Source organism: Papio anubis, chromosome 7, assembly GCF_008728515.1.
Source record: "Papio anubis isolate 15944 chromosome 7, Panubis1.0, whole genome shotgun sequence".
Taxonomy (NCBI): Eukaryota; Metazoa; Chordata; class Mammalia; order Primates; family Cercopithecidae; genus Papio; species Papio anubis.
Genome location: NC_044982.1, coordinates 113,899,171 through 113,925,869, shown reverse-complemented (window position 1 = coordinate 113,925,869; position 26,699 = coordinate 113,899,171). Strand labels below are relative to the sequence as shown.

General features: G+C 55.5%; 1 protein-coding gene across 3 annotated transcripts; it reads left to right on the top strand.

Moving 5' to 3' along the window:
- Nucleotides 1-4,888: 4,888 nt before the first annotated feature.
- On the top strand, nt 4,889-26,699 carry CSK (C-terminal Src kinase). Of its 3 annotated transcripts, XM_021940723.2 has the most exons (14): nt 4,889-4,975; nt 5,472-5,524; nt 21,702-21,781; nt 22,084-22,197; nt 22,295-22,407; nt 22,742-22,961; nt 23,900-23,993; nt 24,171-24,236; nt 24,315-24,414; nt 24,504-24,594; nt 25,021-25,094; nt 25,194-25,389; nt 25,497-25,583; nt 25,832-26,699. In XM_021940723.2, exons 3-14 carry the CDS (start codon nt 21,767-21,769, stop codon nt 26,012-26,014), a joined length of 1,353 nt encoding a protein of 450 aa, XP_021796415.1. In that variant the 5' UTR covers nt 4,889-4,975; nt 5,472-5,524; nt 21,702-21,766; the 3' UTR covers nt 26,015-26,699. The 3 variants fall into 3 exon arrangements, with proteins under 3 accessions (XP_021796415.1, XP_003901257.1, XP_017816263.1); XM_003901208.4 differs by having other exon boundaries at nt 4,889-5,524; XM_017960774.3 differs by lacking the exons at nt 4,889-4,975; nt 5,472-5,524 and adding an exon at nt 10,970-11,131.

The following is a 26,699-nucleotide window of genomic DNA, read 5'->3' as shown; positions in this document are numbered from 1 at the left end:
TACAAAAAACTAGCCGGGCGTGGTGGCGGGCGCCTGTAGTCTCAGCTACTTGGGAGGCTGAGGCGGGAGAATGGCATGAACCCGGGAGGCGGAGCTTACAGTGAGCCGAGATCACGCCACTGCACTCCAGCCTGGGAGACACAGCGAGACTCCGTCTCAAAAAAAAAAAAAAAAAAAAAAGAGTCTTTCCTAGTGACGACTCCCACCACAGCCTCTTTCCCGAGCAGGCGCATTCCTTAAGGGCCTGGTGGGGATGGTGATGACAGGGCCAAAGGACAGCTCCCCAAGCTGGAAAGGCGGTCACTGCGGAAGGCCTGGAGGTGCTGTCAGCAAGGGAAGCTGCCCTGCCCCTCTTCTAGCAGCCAGCTCAGCCTGAGCACCTGCTCTGCAGGAAGTAGAAGGGGACTTTGCTGGAAATCTGCCTTTAATCTTGGCTTCCTGTTTTCTGCCCTGGGGGACTGCCCAGACTGTCCGAGTTTCAAGCTATTTCACACCAGCTTCTCTAAACTGTCATCTCCATGCAAAGAGGCTGGGGGAGGGGAGGAGGCTGGGTGGAGGGAGGAGCAGCCCTTCCTTTCCCAGGGGACCCTGTAAGTGTATAAATGCACATACATGTGCATAAGCTCCAGACTGCTGGAGGCCAACCCAACTTTGCATGGAGGTAGCCCATTTGGCGCTTGTGTCATCAAAATGCAACCAGAAGCTTCTGTCTGGTTCCCCACATCCAGGAGTGGGCCTCCAACCTCTCCTCTCTTCTCTGTTCTCCTGGGGCAGGCCCCATAACCAGGCAGAAGTGGCCTAGCCTCAGAGAGCTAGTGCTCAGTTCCCAACACTGCCTTGACTCCACGTTTCGCAGGCATCCCAAACTCAGTTTGTCCAAAACCGAACTCCTGAGTGTTCCCCCAGCCTGGCACTCTACCCAGGTTCTCCCATCTCACACCATCTCCACAAGTGCTCCAGCCACACCTGAGGACTGAGAAGTCATGTCTGATTTCTCCTGTGGCCTCACTCCCCACAAACAACCCCTCATGGAGAGCTGTCCTGGGACTTGCCTTTGTCCATTCACTTCTCTATCCCGCTGCTTCCACCAGGGCTAGACCTGTCAGCCCTGGTCCAGGCCATGCAACAGCCTCCTCACTAGGGCTTTGACCTTTGATTTTCACTCTTTTTTTTGTTTTTTGTTTTTTGTTTTTTTTTTGGAGACAGGGTCTTGCTCTGTTGCACAGGCCGAAGTTGCTCACTGCAGCCTCCACCTCCCCAACCCAAGTGATCCTCCCACCTCAGCCTCCTGGAGGCTGGCTAATTAGAAATTAGAAATTTTTTTGTGGTTGTTGTAGAGACAGGGACTTGCTGTGTTGCCCAGGCTGGTCTCAAACTCTTGGCCTCAAGTGATCCTTTTGCCTCAGCTTCCCAAAGTGCTGGGATCACAGGCGTGAGCCACAGTACCCGGCTGACCTTCACTCTTTATCACATCACTACCCTGCTTATAAACATCTTTCAATGGCTCCCCATTGCTCATATGATAAAACCCAAATTCCTGTAATAAAAATCTCTGGCCCACAACACCGTATAGGATCTGTCCTTTCCTGGAACACCACTCCCCCCTGCTTGCCAGTCTCATCACCTTGGCCTTCTGGCTGTTCCTTGAGCCACTGAGGTTTTCTGTGCCTGAGGGTCTTTCACTATCTTCCTCTCTACCTGGAATACCCTCCCCCACTCCTCCCACACTGGCCCAGACCTCTTCCTGAGGTCTGGAGGCTGAGCTCTGCTGCCCTAGTCCTCTCTCATCCATGTCTCCACGTCTCTCACCCATGGATGAAGATAGCTCATTGCCTTCACACATGTGTCTGCTTGCTCTCTTTATTTCCATATCCTCTTGGACAGGAACCTTGGCAGTCTTGCTCACCCCTTCATCTCCAGCATCCAGAACAACGCCTAGTGTAGCGGGTGACCGGTGGTGCGGAGGTAAAAGAATTTACCGAGGCCAGGCGTCGTGGCTACCGCCTGTAATCCCAGCACTTCGGGAGGCCAGGGCGGGTGGATTATTTGAGGTCAGGAGTTTGAGACCAGCCTGGCCAACATGGTGAAAACCATCTCTACTAAAAATAAAAAATTAGCTGAGCATGGTGGCACATACCTACAGTCCCAGCTATGTGGGAGGCTAAGACAGAATGGTTGGATGCTAGAGCGGGAGGTTGCGGTGAGCCGAGATCATGCCACTGCACTCCAGCCTGGGTAACAGAACAAGACTCCGTCTCAAAACAAAACAAAAAACTTGCCAAGACAGTTGTAGATAAAGGCAGACTTATTAGAAAAAGTAGGAAAATACATTGCAAGAAGGTAGAAGAGAAGCTGACTGCCAGGAAACAAAAGGTTGTTGGAGATTTTATAGAATAGTGTTATGCTATCTGTTGAGAAGGTTTTTGTGCAGTATCGACGCCGAGGGTGCAGTGAGCTAACCTGCAGGAGACTGGTGATAGTTGGGCACAGGAAGATTGTGAATTGCTTGCACAGGAGAGCTCTCTGCAATGGACATGAAGAGACCTATGTCCTGGACATGAAGAAAGGCAGACTCATAGCTTATCGAATTTCTCTTTTTGCTTTCCCTTGCTCCCACTGACCTGACTCCCTTTCCCTAATTAGCACTTCACACCTAGCACTTAGTAGGTGCTCAATACGCATTAGTTGAGAGAATGAATGAGTGAATGAATGAATGATGATGTTAGAAGTTAATTGGCTCTTCCACCAGAGGACAGGTCTGTGGGAGTGGGGCCGTTTATCGATTTGTTTATGGTTTTATCCCCAGTGCCTGGAGTACAGGAAGATTAAAAAATTTATTTCACTCTGCTGAGAAGAGGTGGAGCCAGGATTCAAATGCAGGTCTATTTGACTCCAAAGTTCACAGCTGGGCCACAGCACACCCAGGGGAAAAAGTCAAGTGTATTTGGGGATAAAGAAAGGTTGGTGACAAAACTGGAACAGGGATTAGAGTATTTTCCCCAAATCCCTAGTCCTTTCTTTCCCATTCTGCTAGCTGATTCAGCCAGAGGAGAGGAGATGTCAATTTCTTCCTCCCAGAAGCCTTTGCAGAGCTGCTGAAGTGCTTTCTTTTAGGCTGAGAGGCGGCCCCCCATCCCACCCCATATTATCATTCCATCTTGACCTCAGAGGAAAGAAAGGGAAACCAGCTCTGCTGAGCACCCTTTCCACTCCCTCACCCCCGGCCGTTATCTTGCTGAATCTGCACTATCTATCATGAGAGAAGAGTATTTTGAGTCTGATCTTACAAAAGAGGAAACAGCTCAGAGACCTTAGGTAACTAGTCCTAAGTCACACAGCTAGTAAGTGAACGGGTTGAAATTTAATTTGGAGACTTCAACCCCAAATTCATCTTTTTTCTATCACACCACACCTATCGCTGAAATTCATGACTGTCTCCTCAAAGGACATCCCTCCCCAAAGGGCTGGCTTCAGCTGGGAAACCGGCCTAAGGGTGCCCTGGGTCAGAGGGCCAACCTGTGGTTTTGGGGGCAGCTCCTGCTCCTGGCATCCGAGGCTCTTTAAAACAACTGCAGCCATACTGTCTCCCAGCTCTGTCTCCCACAGGGCTCTTTGCCCTCTTCTCGCTCCCTTGGGCCTCTTCATGCTTATTTTGTGTTACAAGACTTTGTCAGCATGCCCCACTTCCTCCCCACCAACCCCAAGAGTGCCTCTTCCCTCTGTCCACATAAGCCTGACCCTTGCTTCAGGGTCTAGTCCCTAGAAAGTCCCCCACCTTCACCTCCTCCCTACGCTGGAGTCTCTGGTCTCCTCCTCATCACTGTATCCCCATTCTGTTCCCCCGCCACCCTGCACTCTCCCACCTGCATCATGCCTGAGCACGCTGTCCTCTCCTGTGGCTCAGAGCAGGTCATCTCCCTGCTTCTTGTTAACAATGATATAACAGCCCTTGCTTAACGGAGGGCTCCTCACGTGCCAGCTACTGCACACCAAGCACTTTAAATGTATTAACTAATTTCCTCCCCTCCCCACAAAAACTTAAGAAGTCGGTGCCATTATATATCACCTATTTTACCAAACGGGGAAACTAAAGCACAGAGAGGTTGAGTAACTTGCCCAAGGTCACGGAGCTGCTGACAACTTCTTTATTGCCTCCAGGCTGAACATAAACTCCAAGAAAGTCCCATGAGGCTCTTTAGATCTTTTTTGCCCCTGTTGTTTGCAGGAACCCATCTCCCACCACTCTCCCCCACCCACACTGCAAGCGGCAGCCGCCTGAGCTATTTTTAGATCCCAGAAGCCACCAAGCTCCCTCCGCACTCCCCGCCCTTGTGCGTGCAGTTCCCTCTGCCCAGTCCCGGCTCTGTGAGGTCTCCCCGTTAGCCCTCGCTTTCCTTCTGCCTCCTGGGAACCGTGTCCGCCACCTCTCCACTTTGATCAATTATTTCCTTGCGATTGTCTGTTGGCCTGTCAGCCTACCCCCACCCGACCGAGAACGCCTTGACGGTAGTGAAATGATCTTGCCAATAGACTCCAGAGCAGGCTCCGCCACGATGTCAGCGCCAGGAAATGTTGGTGAATGAATGAATGAAGGCTTTCTGCCGGGAGTCAGGCCCACTCTCCACAGACCTGAGGAGAGGGGCCCAGGCCCGGCCCCCAGCATTTCGGCAGCGGGAGAGCTGCGTCCAGAGAAGGCTGGGAGGTTGCTCCCAGGCCGGCTGGTGTGCGCTGTGGGGGAGACCCTGGAGCCTTCAACGTAGCCAGGCAGGCAAGTGGGGGCAGGGCGTGGGCGCGGACACACCCCCCGCAGTGCCCCCGGCGCCCGGCAGGGGGCGCCGCCCCGCCGGCCCACGCCCCGCCGCGCGCCGGGCAGGCCCCCTCGCGCAGGCGCGCTGCCGCGGGCGGAGGATCCGGGCCGCGCTTCCTCTCGCCAGGCCTGCGAGCTTCCTCCCAGCGGAGCCCCGGGCGAGCCGAGGTTGGCCGCCGCCGCCGAGCCCGCTGCTGCCCTCCCGCTCCTGCCCCACCCGCGCCTTGCCCGGGGGATCCTGCCGGGGCGGGTTCCTGCGCCGCCGTCGGGGCCATACCCCGGCCCGCCGTCCCTCCCGCCCCAGCCAGTCTCTGGCCGCCGGAGCCCGCGGGGCGTGGAGCGCGAGGAGCCTCGCGGCCGGGATCGAGCGTCCGGGGCGGCCCCCGGCAGCCAGCGCGACGTTCCAAAATCGAACCTCAGTGGCGGCTCTCGGAAGCGGAACTCTGCCGGGTCCGCGCCGGCTACATTGTTTCCTCCCCCCGACTCCCTCCCGCCCCCTTCCCCCGCCTTTCTTCCCTCCGCTACCCGGGCCCTGCGGCCGTCCCCCTGCCTCTGCCTGGCGGTCCCTCCTCCCCTCGCCTCGCACTCATACCTCTTTGTACCGTACCCCCTGGGGACCCCTGTGCCCCTCCCCTCCCCCCTGACCGCATGGACCGTCCCGCAGGCCGCTGATGCCGCCCGCGGCGGGGTGGCCTGGACCGCAGTGCCCCAAGCGAGGTGAGTGCCCGGCCGTCCCGGAGTGTCCCCTGGAGGGAAGAGGGTGGAGGTCGCGCGTCTGGTCTCTGTTGCTGCCACTGTCGCGTCCACTCCCATTCCCCCCTTCTCCCCCCTCTCCCCTCTCTCCTTTACTCCCTTGCAAGGGTTCGAATTCTCCCAGGAGCCACTGTCGGAACCCAAATGGGAAGGGAGTGCACGAGGGACGTACTGCCCTTAAGCTCCACGGACTTGTCTTCTCGGGTCATCCCGAGTCCCCGCTCTGTGGAGCTCAGAGTAGGAGGTGGCTGGAGTCTGGAGGAAGAGGATCCGTATGGGCCAGGTCCCTAGAGAGAGTGCTGGACTCCCCTGCCGTTCCCTGTCCAGGACCTCCCTGCAGGTGCCCTGACTTGCTTGGTTCTGATCCTTCCCTCATTATCCCACCGTGACCCTGCGGGCTGCAAGCAAGCCCAGGGCCCAGCCACCTCGGGTGAGCAGTTAGAAGCCCAGGTCCTGGGATTGAGACTGTCACCCTTGGCCTCTCAGAAGACCAGGCGTAAGCCAAGGGACCTCTGACCTTTGGGTGGGAAACTGGGCAGGCCTTCCGCCCGGGGTGGAGGTGACTGAGCGTTAGCACCATGCCCCCACCTTCTGGCACCCTGGGGCACCCATTCTCCTAGGCTTTTTGTGGTCCAGACCAGGTGTCAGGAAGGGGTGTGTCCAGCCAGCAGATTTTTGGAGCTTAACTACCAGTTCACTTCCCCGCCCATTTTGTACACCCGCGAACCGAGGCTCAAAGGGAGAAGTTGCTACCCCAGGCCCCTAGTGGAGTTAGGCTGGCTATCCTTTCATCCCCAGCTCTGCAGGGCTGGATGGCTGTGGGTGGAAGGAAACCAGGCAGGCACCTTCACCCACTGGGTATACAGGCCCCCCAGCCTGGCCCGGGAGGGACTGTTGGTTGAGCACGTGCTTCCCTGCAGAGGGCTGGAGGGAGTGAAAGGGCTTCCGGCCCCAGCTGTGGCTGGGTCAGCTAGCAGGAGATGTGGGGAATGTGTGGTGTGGGGCCATCTGTGTGGTGTGGCAGAAAGGCCGGCTCCTGGCCCCGGCTCTGAGTGGAAACAACCTGGTGGTCAGTCCTGACCCAGCGCTCCCCACACCTATGGCCCAGCTGGCACAGGAGCAGCCAAGTTCAGAATATAAATGGGGTCAGATGGGAACCGTGGAAGCCCTGTCTCCACTGGCAGCAGGCTACAGAGTGGGGACACCCAGGGGGCCTATTTCAAGCTCCTAGTACCCTGGCCGTTCCAATGTCTTTCTTGGTTGTGGCCACAGCAGGAACAGGGCAAGGGCAGCAGGGGTGAAGTCGGGGCCTGGCAGGATCCTCTGGCCCAGGAGAGCAGGCAGTGCCCTGGCGGGTGTTGAGTGGTGTCTGGGCTCCCTTGGAGCTGCTGGCAGTTTTGTCCTGCTGGGTCCCTGCTCACAGTTTAGGTTTTTTTGTTTTTTCAGTTTTTTTCTGGCTGTCCTGACATGCACAGTGGAGGGGACCCAGATGTCCTGGGCCTGTGAGACTCCCCTCACATGGCCCCACACCAGCCCTAACTTCCTTTCCACCCTGAGGGACTTCGGGCTGGAGCCTGACATGGTTGGCTCCCTCCCACCCCAGGCCAGCCTTTTTAATTTTTATTTTATTTTAATTTTTACCAACTGTGAGCTGTGAGGGTGCGACCCAGGGTCCAGGGCCTTTGAAGAAAGGAGTCTGGCTTCTGGCTAGCACGTGTGCGGGGATGTGCTTTTCGTTCATTCTGAGAGGGAGTGAGCTTGGTGCCCTCCTCCCTCTCAGAAGCGGCTGCTCTTTCTGCATTGGGTCGGGGCAAGGAAAGACCAGAAAATATTCCCATTTACCACTGCAGGGGGGCCAGACCCCAAAAGGCTGAGCCACACAGAGTGGCCCATGGCAAGGGTTGGAAAGTTTGGAGACAGAATGCAGCTTCCTCCAAACAAATATAGGTAGGGGTTGAGGCCCATGATCCACAGTGTGATGTGGCTGCCCCCCAAAGGGGGCAGACCTGTCTGGGTGCAGTTCTGGGCTCCATCTTTTGAAGGATTTTAAAACCTTGACAAGTCGTCTTCAAAGAACCAAGGATGTTGATTGAGTCTGGGAAAAGAGAAAGTAGAGACAGATTCTCCTATGTCTGAGGGACTGTCCCAAATGAGAAAGGCATCCCGTGGCAGAAGTTGTCCCAGACACCTGGGCCAGCGCTAGGGAGCAGGCGGGTCCCAGGGAAGTGAATCTGAGCTCGTTCTAGGGAAACTGAATGCACTCATTTTCTTGATTTAGAAAATAACAAAACAGCGCTACAGGAAATTTAGAAAACGAAACAAAAATCACCCACTATTTCTTCAGCAGGCAGTGACTGTGTTAGCATTTTGGAGTTCCCTGCTGGTCTTTTCCCCGTCTTTTTCCTTCGTCGCCGTTGTCACTGGAGTGTGTGTACCGTGACACCTTTTTTCATTTAATACTGCGTCTGTGGGCATTTTCTCATGGTGCTACATGGTCTAAGTAATGTTGCTTCTAAAAAGCCACAGAATATTCCAGGCTGGCCTGCTGCAGCGCCATCACCCATACACTGGAGCGTGTGCATTTTTCCCCTCTGTTGCTGTTGTGGTTGTCATTACTGTGAGTCCCAAAAGCAGCCAGGGTGTTGGAGGGCACGGGCAACTTGGCACCCAACTGAATATGGGTTCCAGGCTCAGACATGCCACTTAGACCCAGGGTGGAGGGACCTTAGACAGGTCACTGACCTGCTGAGCTGCCTTTATATAATTAACAGGATGGTGACACCTACTTTAGAGGAAGGTGTAAGGACAGTGTCCACTAACTAACCAAGGGGCTCTAAAGTGCCTGGCACAGGCCTTCCTCCACTTCCTCTATGAGTAGGACTGGCATTGTTGAAGGAGTGTCCACTGCTGGCTGCCTCAACCTGTGGGGAAGGTGCCTGAGCCACGAGCCAACGTTGGCTGACCACTCACCCGGCAAAGAGGTGGTCTCTGCCTGGGGAGCCCCTCTGAAACCCCCTGGCCCTGAGGTTCTAGAATACTATGGCCAGTGCCCTTCCCTGCCCTCCCCTCTCCCCATTACCATGTGATTGCCTGGCCTACAGCATGGGGCTGGCCCTGGGAAGATGGGCTGCTGGTTAGGGTCCAGGACCTGACTCCACCCTTTCCCCTTCCAGTCTCCCAACATCAGAGCTGAATAGACAAGGCATCTTCTCTCTCTCTCTTTTTTTTTTTTTTTTTTGGTGAGATGGAGTTTTGTTCTTGTTGCCCAGTCTAGAGTGCGATGGCGTGATCTTGGCTCACCACAACCTCCGGCTCCCGGGTTTAAGTGATTCTCCTGCCTCAGCCTTCCAAGTTGGGATTACAGGCATGTGCCATCACGCCTGGCTAATTTTGTTTTTAGTAGAGACGGGGTTTCTCCGTGTCAGGCTGGTCTCAAACTCCCGACCTCAGGCGATCTGCCCACCTCAGCCTCCCAAAGTACCGGGATTACAGGTGTGAGCCACTGCGCCCGGCCGACAAGGCCTCTTAAGAGCCTGGCTGCCTCCCGCCTCCCAGCTCTGGCTAGGTCAGCCCAGTTTGGCATTTTCCCAGAGGAAATAGAGGCCTGCTTAGCCTGAGACTTAGACAAGGAACCTAGGCATCCCGAACCCCAGCCCGAGAACAGCCATGCCAGCCTCATCTTCCCACCCTGTCCCAGTAGCCAAGGAAGGGAAGCAGGCTGGGAGATTGAGGGTAGGGGGATTCTGGAGCCTCCCAGAGCTTCCCAGGAGGGAGTTGGACACATTAGGAAACTCATGTGTTAGCCTTCCCCTTCTCAGCAGGTGTTCCCCAGGTCTAACCTGAGTGTGTTTCACTGTGACACACCTGCTTCCTCTTGTTCTGCTTTTATGGAGACCAGAGTAACTGGGAGTGCCCTCCTACAGCCACCCTGTGGGCAGTAGCAGGATACCGGTCTTTGCTTGGCAACCCTGGGCCTAAGAGACTGTAGCCCCAGATGACCCTAGGGTGGCCCAGGACTAACCTAGGGAAGGGGTCCTCCCCCAGGTGGCCCATTCAGTGCAGAGGTCCCTTGGGCACACGACCTCAGACTCCAGCTGCCATACTCTGGTCTGTGGAGTGTCTCCCTCCTCCCTGCTCTTAGTGTAAGGGAAGTGGGCATGACAGCTGCCCTCCTGTCCCACAGCTTGGGATGGGATGAGGTCACAGGGTGGGGTCCGTCCCAAGATGCTGGCCTGGCCTGGCTCAGATGAGAGCCCTTTGGGTGTTTCTCAGTTTCCCCCGCCCTTGGTTGGGGACAGGATGGGTGGAGGAGCAGGCCACCCCCAGCGCCCGGCAGGGAGCACTGCCTCCCTTCCTCCTCCCCTCTGGGTCCCTTCATCCAAGGGCTGGAAATAGAATCCGCTAAGTAATGATTAAAGTCAAATTCAGACCTAAAAATAAAAAGCTGGTGAAGGAAGAGCTGGTGCTCCCTGCATGACTGAGGGGAGAAGTGAGCAGGGAGAGGCTGGCTTTGGGTGGCTGAGCCCCTGCTCCTCGGGATCAGGAGTACTCCACCAGTTGAGGGGGTGCTCTTTTATCTACCATGACGTGGCCCATTAGGTGTAGACAGCATCAATCAGGGCAGACTGGCAGGACCCATTAGAAAAAAAAAAAAAATCCCATTTTTCCCATGGGGAAACTGAGGCCCAGAAAGGATAAGTGGTTTGTCCAGTGACTATTTGAGAGTTCCCCTCAGCAGGCCCCCAGGGACTGGAGGGCTCTATGCAGCCCAGCGTGCCCTTTCTGCCTGCTCAGTTTCTCTTCCTGGTTTTAAGGTGCTAAGATGAAGGCAGCTTCTCATCACACACTAGCTGTGCACACACCCTTCAACCGCAGCTTCCCTCCACCCCTTCTTCTGTGGTCTGGGCCCAGAGTCGAAGGAACAAGTAGAAGAGGCTGCTTGGTGCCTCCCTGGCTGTCCTGATCGTGGTATGGTTGTAAGCCTTGTGGCCAGGTGAAAACCTGGGCATAATCTGCCCCCCTTGGACCCTGGCTGCTGCTTCTCAGCCCAGCCTGACACCTGGTCCTCATGCAGACTCGCTCGTCTATCTGCAGCTTGTGCTGTCCATGCTGCAGGGAGACAGGAGGGAAGGATGAAGAACAAACCCTGAGAGCGCCTCTGCTGGCGGGTGGAGGAAACCAGGAGTCAGTGAGGGGAGGCCTGTGGTTCTCACTTCCTGGCAGGGCTGGTAGGAGCTCTGAAGCTGGGGCTGTGCGTGGGCTGGGGCAGCCTGGAGGGCCTCCCGGAGGGGAAGGGCCTGTGAAAGTCAAGAAGCGTTTGAAGAAGAAGCATGGTAGGGAGAGAGGTCCTTCTTTGGAGCTTCTTCCCTCTCTGGGGCTGCTGGCTATTTTCTGTGTGTCCTTCGATAGGCTCTTGGCCTCTCTGAGAGGCCGAGGTGTGCAGACAAGCAAGAAGTGGGCACAGAAGAACTTCTTCTTCCCAGAGCAGAACAGCCAAGCTCTGGGCAGACCTTCCCTTGGTGCCCCCCACCTATCCATTTTCAGGATGTCATCTGTCCTGCACAAGGAAAGGTGAGAAGAAAGGTCCCCTAACCAAGGTTCAGACAACTCTGAGCTCAAGTCCCCGCACAGCTTGTTCCTCCTCTGTGAGAGATCACCGGTCCTTGCCCCATGGGGTGTTTGAAGGATTAAGTAACTAATGCAGTGCCCCAAACCCGGCTGGGTCAGTAGGCTGTAACTCCCGTGCTCTCATTCTGCAGCCCTTCTTGCTAGAGCAGTGTGTTGGTAACGGCCCCATCTCCCTTAAGTAGTAGCAAGTCTGTCCTTTGTGTTGGTCCCCACAGCTTTACCTTCTGAGCTGTGTGTTCTGCGGGTCGTGGTTCTGAAGTGGGGAGGCCAGAAATCTGGGGGCCAAAGTTCTAGACAGCTCATGGGCCTCCAGCCGTCAGTCTCCCCACCTAGAATGTGGCCAGGAGACTTTGGGGTGAGGGACAAGAACATGACTTTGAAGGGTTCGTTGAAGGTTAGTGCTGAGAGGCTATATGTAAATGCAGGCAAATGAAGATGCAAAGACCACATCCTGTGCTAAGGGGGTGGAGGAGCAGAGGCCTGGGTTAGGGCCCTGGGGAGGCCCAGAGTCCCCATTGCCCAGCACACGTAGGTAATTAGGCTCCTGAGCGGTAATTAGAAACCTTTCTGGGCCAGGAATGGCAGCCTCAAGCCGCAGTGGTGCCTGGGGAGGAGGCTCCCCATTAGCCTGCTCTAACCCCAGCCCCCACCTCTCCCAAACCGCTAGACGGGATTTCCGGTCCTACTGAACCATTGGGGGCAGGAAAAAAAAAGCCAGTGAGTTGCTGTAATTTGGTATTTATCCATTAAATCCGCCCCTCTCCTTCGGTCAGGGTGCTGACGGGAGCCCCGGGATGGGGGTAGGGCAGCGTGCACTGGAGCCAGAGCAGACATTCTTCTGTTCCTTCGTGACCCCCCGGGAGGTGTAGGCATCTCCAAGGTCCTGGCGCCCAATTCTGCTGCTGCCCACCCTGAGACACCTATGCAGTGGGGGTGCTGAGGGACCACCAGCACAGGCTGCAGGGGTCAGTAGAAGCCCTCCAGCACCCTTCCTTGCCTGATGTGCAGTGGGGAATGTCACAGTGCATCAGCCTGGTGTCCTCTGCAGAACCAGAGGTGGGGCTGATTTTATTGCTCCCAAACTTGCCCAACTGCTGGTGCGTGCCCCGCCCTCCTCAGGTGCACTGCCCTTTGGAGGGGCGGGCCCAGATCTGAAACTTAATTCTGCCTGTATCTGTACTATGACCTGTAGGCCCTGCTCAGAGGCTCCCTGGGCCCCTATCCTGAACCTTCTTCGGTCTTCATTAACTCGCTCTGTACCACAGTTTGCAGTCTTAATCCTGGTCTACTCCAAGGCACCCCTCTCTCAGTCACTTTCCCCTAAAAGCCTTCTAGCTCCTGCTCCCCTCACCCTTCTTCCTGGAAGCCTTCCTGGGTAGCCCCTGTCTCAGTCTATGGAGGCACTGAGCACACCAGGCCATGGTTGACCATCCAGTAACCAGGAGGACAGGAGCCAGGTCTGCATTTTATGGGGGTTCCCAGCATCCAGCCCTGGCCTGTGCACAGAGAAGAGGCAGGTGAATGGTGACCTTGGGTCCCCAAAGGCAGGATCTCCTGAGTCCTTTCCTTCTCCACCCGGATATCCTGGCCCACCAAGCATGGCTCTGGGCACACAGGAAAGCTTCCAAAACACTGGCTCAAAGAATGAGAAGGCAAGGTGGACCTTGCTGTTGCCTGTTGCCTGCAGTGGCTGTCCCCATCCCCCAGAGCATCCAGCTGGGTCCTGTGGCAGCACCAGAGTCTCCGGGGGCCATGGCCCTGAGTTCCCCCAGGTCTTTTGTGCACTTCCCTTTTCAGTGGGTATTTTTAGCTGGGTGTAAACAGTTACTGAAGGCTCCCACGCCCCATTAGGCAGCAGAGTTTTGGCAACGGGGGAAGGGCAAGGGAGCCCCTTGACCTCCCCTGGCCCTCAGCACATGCCTGGCCTTGGGGGTCTACAGCTGCTTCCAGGGTAGGAAAAGGGCAGCCTGGGAGTTTCTGGGCTCCCAGTTCTTTCTCCCCACTCCTTGTCAGCCTGGGCTCCCAAGAAAGGCCTGCCTGAGGCTGCAGCCACTGACCTCAGCACTTGGGCACAATGCCAGCCTGTTCCCAGGACCCCAGCACAAGGGCTGCTGGGAGTCGGGTTTGAGGCAGGAAGTCAGAGTGAAGCACTGGTCCTGCCACATCCCAAGCCCCTTGTCCCCTAGCCCTGCGAGAATGGGGTGACAGCTGCTGTCCCTTTGGGGTTAACTATAGTCCCATTGGTTATGAGACCTCTGTGTGGTACAGCCATGTACCACAAGCCTGACGTCCCCTTTTGTTCGTTGGTTCATTCATTCATTCAGCACTCATTTCCTGAGCAGCCACTTTGGGCCCAGCCCATGCAGACGTGAATCAGATCCTCACTTTCCCCCTGCAGAGCTCCCAGTCCACCCTAAACCACAGGCCACAACCAGTGAGGTTCTCACTGGAGCACAGGGATGTGTGAGAGGCCTTGGAGGCCTCGGCACCCAACACAGCTGGGGACCCAAGGAAGGCTCCAGGGAGAGGTGGTTTACAAAAAGTTTCTTATTTCCAGTTTCATTTTAAGGGGGAAGGTAATAGATGCATGTGGCTTTAAAAAAATAATAATACTTTTTTAAAAAGCCCAGAAGGACAGAATAGCAAATGAACAGTAAAAAGTAAGTTTCCCTTGAACTTGATCTCACTTGCCCTTCCCATCCTAGAAGCAATCTCTGTTACCAGTTTCCTCTGTCTTTCCAAAGATAATCAAAGCATATTTGAGTTTAGGGAGGTATTGTATTAATACCTCTTTAAAAACACAACTTGTAGTATTCCATAGAGAACCTGCACGTGGCTTTTTTTCACAGCCTGTTATGTTGAGTATTTCAAACCTACCAAAAAGTTGAAGTAATAGTATAATGAATATTCATATATCCTTCATGCAGATTTGCGAGTTCTTAACATTTTGCCACATTTACTCTAGCTCTTCTTTTATCTACATAGGCGTTTGTGTGTATTTTTTGCTGATTTGAGTGTTAGTTGTACGCATTGTATCTTTCACCGTAAGAACTTTAGCGTGTATCTCTTACATAATCACGTCATGATCACACTTAAGAAAATTGACATGAATTCCATATTATCTGTTATGTCCATTTCCCCTGTCCCCAAGTGATTTTATAGCTGTTCCCCAACCACCCCTTGATATAGAATTCAATTCCAGATCATTCATTGAATCTTGTTGTCATGTTTCTTTAGTGTCCTATTTAATCTAGAACATTCTCCAGCCCTTTTTTTGTTTTGCTCTTTTATGACATTGACATGAAGAGTCCGGTCCAATTGTTGTGGATTTGTCTGATTGCTTCTCCCTAGTTGGAGTCAAGTGGAACAGCACTGGCCGGCACGCCCCGTTGGGCGATGCAGAGTCCTCCTCCAGGAGGCACTTAGTGTCCACGCGTCGCCTTGCTGGTGATGCTTCACTGGATCACTTGGTTCCAAGGGTGTCTGCACGTCTCTGTGTAGAGCAGGTGCTCCTTCATCTTTCCGATTAGCCTGTGGGATGGGACTTGGAAGCTGTGTCTGTTCTGCTCCCCTGGCAACTTTTTCTTCAATGACTTGAGCTGGTGTTTTGCCATTTTCCATACTCTATCATGGGGAGTGTTCAGTATCGGCACCTAGAGATCTCCCTTGGCCCCATCACAGCTAGAGCTATGCTGTCCCCTTTTAGGGACATCTTGTAATTTATCCAACCAGCCCCCCCACTGAGGGACATAAGGGCTGTCTCTCCATCATCTCCTGCTACTACAGACAGCACTGGAGGGACTGTCCTGCTGTGTTTTTTTTAAGGCATGGGTGCTCCAGAAGCAGTTCCTCAGCTGCACCCCCAAGGTTGAGTGGAAGTCCCTTGGTAAAGAAGGAGGAGAGAGTGGGAAGGGAATGGCAAGGCGGGGAGGGAGACAGGGCACAGGTGTCCTGGAAACGGCAGATGGGAAATAGGTCTGGCTAAGGTACCAGAAGCCAGCAAGTCCCAGAAAGGTCAAGTGACTTTCCCAAGGTCACACAGCAAGTTGATGGCAGAGCCAGGTGCAGGATTCAGAGCCTCTGACACCCAGGACGACGTTCCTGCACTGCTCCATAGAGGAGCCCGACTCTTAAGTTTAAATAACCCCAGGAAAGACGCCCTCTCTGTGCCTGAGCCCTGCTGAGCTGTGGAAGCCTAAGTTTGCAGTAGCTCCTCCCAGCCACTCTGGCTCTCAGCCTCTGACCTGGAGTGGGAGGGTGCTCTCACCTTCTGGAGATGTTTTAAGAAGGGGACCCCAGCCGAGGCACTGGCTGGGAGGCCACTGAGCCATCTTGGCTGCGGTCTCTGACGTCAGCACTTGGGCACAATGCCAGCCTGTTCCAGGACCCCAGCACAAGGGCTACTGGGAGCCAGGTTTGGGGTAGGAAGTCAAAGTGAAGCACCGGTCCTGCCACATCCCAAGCCCCTTGTTCCCTAGCTCTGTGGGGGTGGGTGATAGCTGCTATCCCTTTGGGGTTAACTTTGGAGTTAACTGTAGTCTCATTGGTTATGGGACCTGAGTGTAATGTAGCCAGACTGGATTCCCCCTTTTGTTTGTTCATTTATTCATTCCTTCAGGGGGCTCGTGACCCCACCAGGGAGGAGCCGTCCAAGAGGGTTAGCAGCTCCCACTTGCAGGATGTCTGTGGCAAGGCATGCACCGTTCTGGTGCTGAGAGCCCAACTCCAGTCCTCACAGCAGCCCCCGGAGCCAAGGGTTATCACCAGTCCATTGCACAGATGGGGAAGCTGGGTCCTAGAGTCACAGCCAGCAGAGTAAAGGTGATGAGTTTAGCCCTCTTCCCTGTTTCGAGACCCTCTGAAGCCTTCAGAACCCAGCTCCTTGAGGCGGCCCACCCTGACCACTCCTAGGCTCACCCTTCCCTGAGTGCTGCCCCTGTGCCCCTCTTGGCTGCTTCTCCCTCCTCCCTCCTCCTTCCTCTCTCTCTTCCCCCTAGGCTAGTGTGGTCCCCATGGCAACTCCTGGGGCCTGTCAGGCAGGGAGGCACGGGGCTGTGGGGAGGGCTGGCTGAGCAGCTCAGGAGTTTGACACCTGAGTGGGACAGGATGCTCACTCAAGGTGTGGTCCTAGGGACGCGCGCCTTGCCCCTGTGGGGCAAGAACCCCAGATGGGAACTTGGGGTTCTCATCTGCAAAATGGGGATAATAATAGCTTCTCTGTCTCAGAGTTGTTAGAGGATATGATGAGCCATAACGTGCCAAGGACAGGGCCTGGCACAGAATAAGTGCTCAGAAAACAGGGCCTGTTATTATTTTTATTATTATCATCAAGGCAGTGGGGAGGCGGCGGTGGCAGCAGCTGTAGGCCAGGAAGGGAGTGTTTGCAAACTGACAGCTGGAAGGGTGACTAACAGCGCAGCAGCCTCCGCGCCCCGCTGTGGTGGCAGGGAGTTTGGGGAGGAAGAGGGAGGCATGGGGATATGGAATGCTAGCAGGGCCCCTATTCAGAAGGACCTAAAGGTTGGGGGCCCAGCCAGCCCTAGTGGGACCCTAATTCAAGCTCTGTCACCCCTAACTAGCTATGTGACTTCAGGCAAATTGTTCAACCAGTTGAGCCTCAGTTTCTGCTTCTGTAAAATGGAGGTAAGAGGGTTAGAAGAGCTCATAATCCTCCTTCCCTCCCCGCCACCCCCACCCCCACAGCTTACAGTCCACAGGAGGCAGGGGCAAGGGGTCCCTGCCATCCCTACCTCCACAGCTTACAGTTCACGGGAGGCAAGGGGTGGTTCCTGTACTCAGTGGTGACTGAGTCATGTGGATGGAGTCAGGTTTCAGGCTCATCCTCCTTGAGCCTCAGTGTCCCTGCCTAAACAGCAGGAGTTGATGGCCTGGCCTCTGGGAATAGGAAGGGCCTGTGTTCTGGGAGGAACAGAAGCTCTTTCGTCCAGAGGATGGGGCAGGGGCGCACCAGATACTTCCAAGTTCAGGGTTTCTTTCCAGCCCCTCCTCAACCAGCTTGCAGGGGATCCCTGTCCTCCCCTTCAGTGTAAGTAAGGGATGTGAGACTTAGAAGGGTTGAGTCACTCACCCCAAGTCGCACAATCAACAGAGCCAAGTATTAAGCCCAGGCCTGACTATAGAGCCAGGTGTGTGGCCTGGAAGTGTTGGTTCTTCCTGACTGTCTCCTCTCCAGCTCCTTCTGCTCTCCACGATCACATGCTCCCCTGCTGAGGCCCCATCACCCTCAGAATCAAACCCTGGTTCCTCACATTGGCAGTGGAAGCCCCCCTGCTGCCTGGCAGAGTTTATGCCAGGCCCACTTGAAACCATCCCCTACAGTGTCCCCTGAGCAGCGGTGCTCAGGGTGGACTCTGGAAGCATGTGGGGTCCTAGAGCCCCAGATGGGCAGGGTCTGCCTCCCCGCTTCCCTCACCATCGGCTTCCACCCGGGCCAGTTTCTCATACTGTGTCAGTCCCCTGCCTGACACTGTTGCTCAGACTGCTGCACCAACTCGGGTGCCTTCCCTGGCCTGCCCTCTGCCTGTCTAAGCCCTGCAATCTTCAGGGCTCAGCCCCAGAGCTCCCCCTCCAGGGAGCCTGCCTAAGCTCTGCAGTCCCTGCCTACTTTGCACCCCCAGCACTTTGCACTAAAATGTCTTCTCCCATGCCACTGCACTCCAGTCTGGGCAACAGAGCAAGACTCCATCTCAGTAATAACAATAATAATAAAATAAAATGTCTTCTTCCATTGGGGTAGGTAGCAGTATTTGTGACTGTCAGGCTAGCCCCCAGACCTCATCCATTGTATCAAAGAGCCCAGCAAAGAGGCTCATGGAGAAGTTTCTCTTCTAACACACTGTGACCACAAAGATGCCACTGGCCCTTTCTCAGCCTCAAATTCTTCACCTGTAGAAAGGAAACAGTAGTTCCAGCCCATGTGCTTCCTGAGACAGGTCCAAGGGGGCCCTGGGCTGGGACTGCAAAGTATGTATGTGCAGACCGGTGGGTTGCTGCTCTTAGGGAATGGGGTTGGCTAGGGTAGCTTTTTTGGGGAGTCAACTTTATTGAAGTAAATATACAGTTGACCCTTGAACAACACAGGAGTTGAGGGCATCAGCCTCCTCCCTGCAATCAAAAAAGCGTATATTAACTTTGACTCCTCAAAAACTGTACTACTAATAGCCTTTTGTCGTCAGAAAGCCTTGTAGATAAAGTTGACACTCATTTTGTTTGTTACGTATATTATATACTGTATTCTTTTTTTTTTTTTTTTTTTTTTTTTTTGGACGGAGTCTCGCTCTGTCGCCCAGGCTGGAGTGCAGTGGCCCTTTGATCTTGCGGCTCACTGCAAGCTCCACCTCCCGGGTTCACGCCATTCTCCTGCACAAGCAGTAGCTGGGACTGCAAGCCCTGGCGCGCCCGGCTAATTTTGTATTTTTAGTAGAGGCGAGGACACGTGGTCACCGATCTTGCGTGGCTTGTGATCGCGGCCTCCCAAAGTGCTGGGATTACGAGGCGTGAGCGCAGCGCCCGGCTACTGTATTCTTACTGACCAAAGTAAGCTGGTAGAAAATAAAATGAGAAAATCCTTATGGCCGGGTGCAGTGGCTTATACCTGTAATGTCAGCATTGAAACCAGAACAGCGGATCATGAACCAGGAGTTTGAGACCAGCGTGGCTAATATGGTGAAACCTGTATCTACTAAAAATACAAAAATGAAGATCTGCTGTCAGTGAACTTGCGCCTATGATCCCAGCTACTCAGATGATCAGGCATGAGAATCACTTGAGCCTGGGAGGCAAGGCTGGTTAGTGAGCCGTCAGCCTCACTACCACTGCACTCCAGCCTGGGCGACAGAATTACCACTCTGTGTCTCAAAAAAAAAAGAAAAGAAAAGAAAATCATAAGGAAGAAAATACATCTACTGTTCTTTGGTGGAAGGATCATTAGCAGAGATATTTCATCCTTCACATTGAGTAGGCTGAGGAGGAAGAGGAAGAGTTGGTCTTGCCATCCACAGAGTTGGCTGAGGAGGTGGAAATTTGGAGGTGGAAAGGGAGGCGAAAGGCCAGGCATACTGGGTATGTATTGAAAACATCCAGCGTGTGGTGAGCTACATGCCAATAGTAACAGCACTCAGGAGGCTGGGCCCAGGAGATTGGCTGAGCCCAGGGGTTTGAGGCTGCAGTGAGCCATAGTCACGTCCTGCACTCCTGCACTGGGCAACAGGGTGAGACCCCTTTCTCAAAAGAAAAAAGGAAAAAATCCATGTAACTGGACCTGCCCAGTTCAGACCCGAGTTGTTCAGTCAACTGTACACCAAAAATTATTACCCGATCCTGGGGTACAGCTCAGTGAACTGTCACAGAGTGGACCCACTTCATGGTCGGCTCAGACAGTCGAACAACCAACCCACAGGTCCCCTTGCATTCCTTCCAGTCTCCCTGTCCCAAGAGCAGCTATCCTGACAGCATGGATTAGTTTGGCCAGATTTTTGAACTTTAATTCATATAGAATTATAATATGTACTTTTTCTGTGTCTGGCTTCTTGGTTAACATTATATATATATATATTTTTTTTTTGAGGCCAGTCTCACTTTGTCCTTGGGCTGGAGTGCAGTGGCGGGATCCAGCTCACTGCAAGCTCCGCCTCCTGGGTTCGCTCTCCTGCCTCAGCCTGCCAGTAGCTGGGAGGGGACTACGGCATGCGCCACCCTCGCCTGGCTAGTTTTGTATTTTTTTAGTAGAGACGGGGTTTCACCGTATTTAGCCGGATGGTCTCGATCTCCTGATCTGCGTAGATCCGCCCATCTTGGCCTCCCAAAGTGCTGGGATTACAGTATTTATTTATTTATTTATTTATTTATTTTTTTTTTTTGAGGTAGGGTCGCTGTGCTCCCAGGCTGGAGTGCAGTGGCGTGATCTCGGCTCACTGCAAGCTCCATGCCTCCGGGGTTCCACGCCATTCTCCTGCCTCAGCCTCCCAGAGCCAAGCTGAGACTACAGGCTCCCACGCCACCACGCCCGGCTAGTTTTTTTTGTATTTTTAGTAGGGGCCGGGTTTCACCATGTTAGCCAGGATAGTCTGAATCTCTGACCTCGTGATCCACCCGCCTCGGCCTCCCAAAGTGCTGGGATTACAGGCTTGAGCCACCGGGCCCGGCCAGTATTTATTTATTTAGAGGCAGGGTCTCACTCTGTCACCCAGGCTGGAGTGCAGTGGTGTGACCTTGGCTCACTGTAGCTTTGACCTCCCTAGGCTCAAGCAATCCTCCCACCTCAGCCTCCTGAGTAGCTGGCACTAAAAGCACGCAGCACCGCCCTCAGCTAATTTTTGTATCTTTAGTAGAGACTGGGTTTCAGCATGTTGCCCAAGCTGGTCTTGAACTCCTGGGTTTAAGCCATCTGTCTGCCTCAGCTTCCCAAAATGCTGAGATTACAGGTGTGAGCCACTGTGCCTGGCCATCATTATGTTTCGAAATTTATCAGGATTGGCCAGGCACGGTGACTCATACCTGTAATCCCAGGATTTTGGGAGGCCGAGGTGGGTGGATCACCTGAGGTCAGGAATTTGAGACCAGCCTGGCCAACATGGTGAAACCCCATCTCTACTAAAAATACAAAAATTAGCCAGGTGTGGTGGTGCGTGCCTATAATCCCAGCTACTCAGGAGGCTGAAGCAGGAAAATAACTTGAACTCAGGAGGTGGAGGTTGCAGTGAGTCGAGATTGTGCTACTGTACTCCAGCCTGGGCGACAGAGCCAGACTCCGTCTCAAAAAAAAAAAAAAAAAAAAAAGCAAGGAAAAGAAATTCATCAGGGTTATTTAATGGTTGGAGTTTGTGTTGGAGTTTATTTGATGGTTGGAGTTTGCTGCTGTTCGTAGTCCCTTTTGTGAATATGCCACTGTTTATCCATTTTCCTCTGGATCGGCATCTGGGCAGCTCCCAGTTTGAGGTTTATTACTAAGCATGCCGCTTGTAGCCCTCCTATGTCTGTCTAAGTGGACACATGCCCTGTGTCCTCTTGGTGTGTACCTAGAAGTGGGGTTGGTATACATTTAGAGATGCCCAGGCAGGCTTTTGCAGGTGAAGGACCCGAGGGCCCACAACATAAGGGACTTTCCCAGATCACACAGCCCCTTCTTAGAGCTGCCCCAGGGCCCTTTTCCCCACAGAACCATAGCTGGAACTAGGCCCGGGGCTGATGGGGCCGATGGGCAGGTGGCCATAGTCCTGCTAGCCCTCTAAGCCCCCTTGGCTCCTTTCTGTCAGTCCTGGAAGGGCCCCTGTGGCCTTAGGGTTGGTGGCTCCCTCTGTCCCTGGGGGTCCTCAGCCTTCATGCTCCTCTACCCAGTACCGTCAGCCTGCCAGGACTGGAGAGAATGGCCCGTGTGTCAAATTCCAGCACAGGACGCTCTTGGCACCTGTTTACGCCCAGTGAGGAGCCAGATCTCAGCAGTTGGGGGGCATTTCTTCACACCCCTCCTCATTCTTCATTCTCTTCCCCACAGGTCTAATGGTACCAAGTGACGGGTCGGCTTTACTGTGACTCGGGGACGCCAGAGCTCCTGAGAAGATGTCAGCAATACAGGTACCACAAGGGTGAGGGTCTGGGACATGTAAGCATTCCCACCGGCCCCGGTGGGGTGCTTAGTGGAGGAGAGAGGATGCAGCTTAGATCAACCCACTCCCCTTTTTCCCAGCACCCAGTCAGACACAGGCCGGGGGAAGTGGGGGAGTCTCAACAGGAAGGGACCCAGGGCTCGTTCTCCGGGCAGAGCACCTCACCCAGGCTCACAGAGGCCAGCTCAAAGGCTGTGACCACGAGGGTGTCCGGGCAGGTGGCTGGAGGGGTCCCAGGCTGCACCTGCCCACCTGTCACCTGTCCTGCAGGCCGCCTGGCCATCCGGTACAGAATGTATTGCCAAGTACAACTTCCACGGCACCGCCGAGCAAGACCTGCCTTTCTGCAAAGGAGACGTGCTCACCATTGTGGCCGTCACCAAGGTAATCAGGTGGCGCCCACCCCACCCTCTCACTGCTGGGCCTTCCCTCTGCAGGGGGAGGTGGGCCTGAGAGCATGTCTGGGCTGCCCTCTCCCCAGGACCCCAACTGGTACAAAGCCAAAAACAAGGTGGGCCGTGAGGGCATCATCCCAGCCAACTACGTCCAGAAGCGAGAGGGCGTGAAGGCGGGTACCAAACTCAGCCTCATGCCGTGAGTACTACAAGGAGGGGCTGGGGAGGGAAGGGGCCCTGGTCCTCCTGGAGAAGCATCAGGAACAAGCAGGGAGGCCAGAGTGAGGGGCTGGGGTGTTGGGGAGGGCTTCAGGAGGGAGGTATAGGGCACGGGTGCGGGACCTCACAGAGCAGGGCTGGGAGCAGAGGCAGGAGGGTGTCGAAGAAGGGACAGGGAGCAGAAGAGGAGGGCCTCAAATGCCTGACTGAGCGAGTGTGAGCCACGGGTGCCAAGCAGAGGGAAACCCTTCAGAAACGGGAGCCAGGGTCAGTACCTTTGGGCCACCGTGACCTCCGGCCCTGCTGCTCCCCAGTTGGTTCCACGGCAAGATCACACGGGAGCAGGCTGAGCGGCTTCTGTACCCGCCGGAGACAGGCCTGTTCCTGGTGCGGGAGAGCACCAACTACCCTGGGGACTACACGCTGTGCGTGAGCTGCGATGGCAAGGTGGAGCACTACCGCATCATGTACCATGCCAGCAAGCTCAGCATCGACGAGGAGGTGTACTTTGAGAATCTCATGCAGCTGGTGGAGGTGAGCTGGGGGGTATCCGTGAGTCCTCACTTCCACCCTCACACACCCTAAACCCATCTGGGGCCTTTGCACATAGCCCTGGCTTCTGGCTCCAGCCCCACTGCTTCTGCCTGGTGACCAGGCATGTGGGGCAACTTCTGTGAGCCCTCGTTTCCTCACACCTTGGTGGAGCAGCTGCTGTGTGTCAGGACTCACCTCTGACCCCACAGTGCCACCCCGAGGAGGGGAGCCTTATCCTCATTTTATAGACCAGGAGTCGACAGTTCAGAGCAGTTAGGGGACCCACCTGAGGTCACACAGCTATAATTTGGTGCCAGGACTGGATTCTGAGTCTGTCTGATCCCAGAGCTAACTTTCCTCCAGCCACTCACAGACCTGCATACCCAGAAGTGTGTGCAGAAGCATGAGCCATGCGCCTTGATCGCCAGGGCCCCTGAGGCTCTCGCAACCTGCATGGACATGCCCACGGGTCCCTGCAGCTTCCCAGGCCCGCTCTGCCAGTCCTGGCCAGGCCACACCTGGCATCCGGTAGCCACAGACAGCCTCCCGTGTCCCTCTGTATTTACTCTCATCTTCCTCCCCTGCTAGCCTGGCTTGGCCTGTGGCAGGTGAGGGTGGGGTCCTGGGCTCTCCTGGCTAGAGGCTGGTGTCAGGACGGAGCCATGGGTTGCCCTCTGCATTGGATACCTGTGGGGTCCAGAGTGGTAGCAACAGCTGAGTGTCCAGCAGCCACATGTAGGGTGGCATGGGAAATGGGCCATACTTCATAATCCGGGACTTCCCTAACCCCTGCCCTACCAGAAATGGGGAGCCCTCCCCACTCAGTGACTCCAGGCTGGGCGGGGCCGGCCTCTGCCGCCCCCTGGTGGTCAGGCCTGGACGGTGCATATGGGGCACCTTGGGCTGTCTCTGAGCACCCTGCCCCCCACACCCTGCAGCACTACACCTCAGACGCAGATGGACTCTGTACGCGCCTCATTAAACCAAAGGTCATGGAGGGCACGGTGGCGGCCCAGGATGAGTTCTACCGCAGTGAGTGCACCCCACTCCAGACCTCTTGCCCACCCACCTCCTCCCACGCAGGCTTCCTGGCACTGCCCTTATCCAGGAACCTCCAGAGAACCCCATGTGCTTGATAGTCCAGTCAGCCTCTGTCATCCCAGCCATGTCCCTAGCAGCCTTCAGGCCCTCACTGGCCCCTCCCCACAGGTGGCTGGGCCCTGAACATGAAGGAGCTGAAGCTACTGCAGACCATTGGGAAGGGGGAGTTCGGAGGTGAGCTGGGCTGGGCTGCCTGAGGGGGGGCGCCAAGGGACTCAGAACTTGGGAACAAGCCGACCTCTCTGCCCCCAGACGTGATGCTGGGCGATTACCGAGGGAACAAAGTCGCTGTCAAGTGCATTAAGAACGACGCCACCGCCCAGGCCTTCCTGGCTGAAGCCTCAGTCATGACGTGAGTTGGGGCGGGGTAGGGGGGAGATTGGCCTAAGCTAGGAGTGAGGCTCCGGCTTCCCCTTTCTGACCACTCTCGTCCTGCCCCAGGCAACTGCGGCATAGCAACCTGGTGCAGCTCCTGGGCGTGATCGTGGAGGAGAAGGGCGGGCTCTACATCGTCACTGAGTACATGGCCAAGGTGGGCACCTGCTGAGACCCGGCACTCGGGTTTTCCAACTGCCCTGAAACCCCCACTGTGCTCTGGGGCCCCTGCTCCCTCGGTCCTCCGACCCCAAGTGAGCTTTGAGGTCACCAGGGCTGGGCTTTTGTCCTGGTTTACCATTTATTGACTGTAACCTTGGACAAATCATGTCACCTCCAAGCCTCAGCATCACATCTGGGAAATGGAGATAATAACAGCTTATCTCAGAGATTTGTGAGAGTCAAGGGATAAGGCAGGAATAACACAGAGCAGTGTCCAGCACGGATGTCCTGGCCCCTCCCCACTCCTTCCCTGTCTCACACCTCCTTGGAGTGTCAACACCCACCCGGCCCCAGCCTGCTGTGTGAGAGGGCTGCAGGGCACATCTGACCTCTGGGCCTGGTTTGTCCTTCCTTCTCCCAGGGGAGCCTCGTGGACTACCTGCGGTCTCGGGGTCGGTCAGTGCTGGGCGGAGACTGTCTCCTCAAGTTCTCGCTGTGAGTGAAGCAGCCTCTTGGATGGGTAGGGTTTGAGGGGTACCCTGCCCTGCTATGGGGGCCCCAGTCTCAGGGGACGTGTGCCTGGCCTACCCCCAGAGATGTCTGCGAGGCCATGGAATACCTGGAGGGCAACAATTTCGTGCATCGAGACCTGGCTGCCCGCAACGTGCTGGTGTCTGAGGACAACGTGGCCAAGGTCAGCGACTTTGGTCTCACCAAGGAGGCGTCCAGCACCCAGGACACGGGCAAGCTGCCAGTCAAGTGGACAGCCCCTGAGGCCCTGAGAGAGAAGGTGGGGCAGGCCTCCCCTGGGGCCTACAGAGGTGGGCAGGAGTCCTGGGTCGCTCCCCACCCCTAGAGTCCCGGGATCTGACGCTGCTTTTTCCATCCACATGGCAGAAATTCTCCACTAAGTCTGACGTGTGGAGTTTCGGAATCCTTCTCTGGGAAATCTACTCCTTTGGGCGAGTGCCTTATCCAAGAATTGTGAGTATAGGTACTGGGATCAGGGTGGCTCTTGGAGCAACGAAGGGGTTGGCAGGGGCATGAGCCTCCTTGGGCCCTGCCTCCCCAGTCAAGGCCTGGAAGCCTCAGGCCTGCCCTGGGGAGCTCACAGGCCACTCTCCGGGCCTGGGTCTGGGGCAGAGCTGATGGGCATCCCTGAGAGGCTGCTGGGTAGATGTCTTCTCTGGGGCCAGGCCCTGGACTGACTCCTGCCATCCTCCTGGCCACAGCCCCTGAAGGACGTCGTCCCTCGGGTGGAGAAGGGCTACAAGATGGATGCCCCCGATGGCTGCCCGCCTGCAGTCTATGAGGTCATGAAGAACTGCTGGCACCTGGACGCCGCCATGCGGCCATCCTTCCTACAGCTCCGAGAGCAGCTTGAGCACATCAAAACCCATGAGCTGCACCTGTGACGGCTGGCCTCCGCCCGGGTCATGGGCCTGTGGGGACTGAACCTGGAAGATCATGGACCTGGTGCCCCTGCTCACTGGGCCCGAGCCTGAACTGAGCCCCAGCGGGCTGGTGGGCCTTTTTCCTGCGTCCCAGCCTGCATCCCTCCGGCCCCGTCTCTCTTGGACCCACGTGTGGGGCCTGGGGAGCCCACTGAGGGGCCAGGGAGGAAGGAGGCCACGGAGCGGGAGGCAGCGCCCCACCACGTCGGGCTTCCTTGGCCTCCCGCCGCTCGCCTTCTTAAGAGTTTTATTCCTTTCCTTTTTTGAGATTTTTTTTCCGTGTGTTTATTTTTTATTATTTTTCAAGATAAGGAGAAAGAAAGTACCCAGCAAATGGGCATTTTACAAGAAGTACGAATCTTATTTTTCCTGTCCTGCCCATGAGGGTGGGGGGGACCGGGCCCCTCTCTAGGGACCCCTCGCCCCAGCCTCATTCCCCATTCCGTGTCCCATGTCCCGTGTCTCCTCGGTCGCCCCGTGTTTGCGCTTGACCATGTTGCACTGTTTGCATGCGCCCGAGGCAGACGTCTGTCAGGGGCTTGGATTTCGTGTGCCGCTGCCACCCACCCACCCGCCTTGTGAGATGGAATCGTAATAAACCACGCCATGAGGACACCGCCGCCCGCCTCGGCGCTTCCTCCACCGA

What these genes read in the sequence shown, in the direction of transcription:
- CSK (XM_021940723.2), top strand. An exon ending in CCAGGATGAGTTCTACCGCA is followed by an intron (nt 23,994 to 24,170) that starts GTGAGTGCACCC and finishes CCCTCCCCACAG; the next exon opens with GTGGCTGGGCCCTGAACATG. An exon ending in GCTGAAGCCTCAGTCATGAC is followed by an intron (nt 24,415 to 24,503) that starts GTGAGTTGGGGC and finishes GTCCTGCCCCAG; the next exon opens with GCAACTGCGGCATAGCAACC.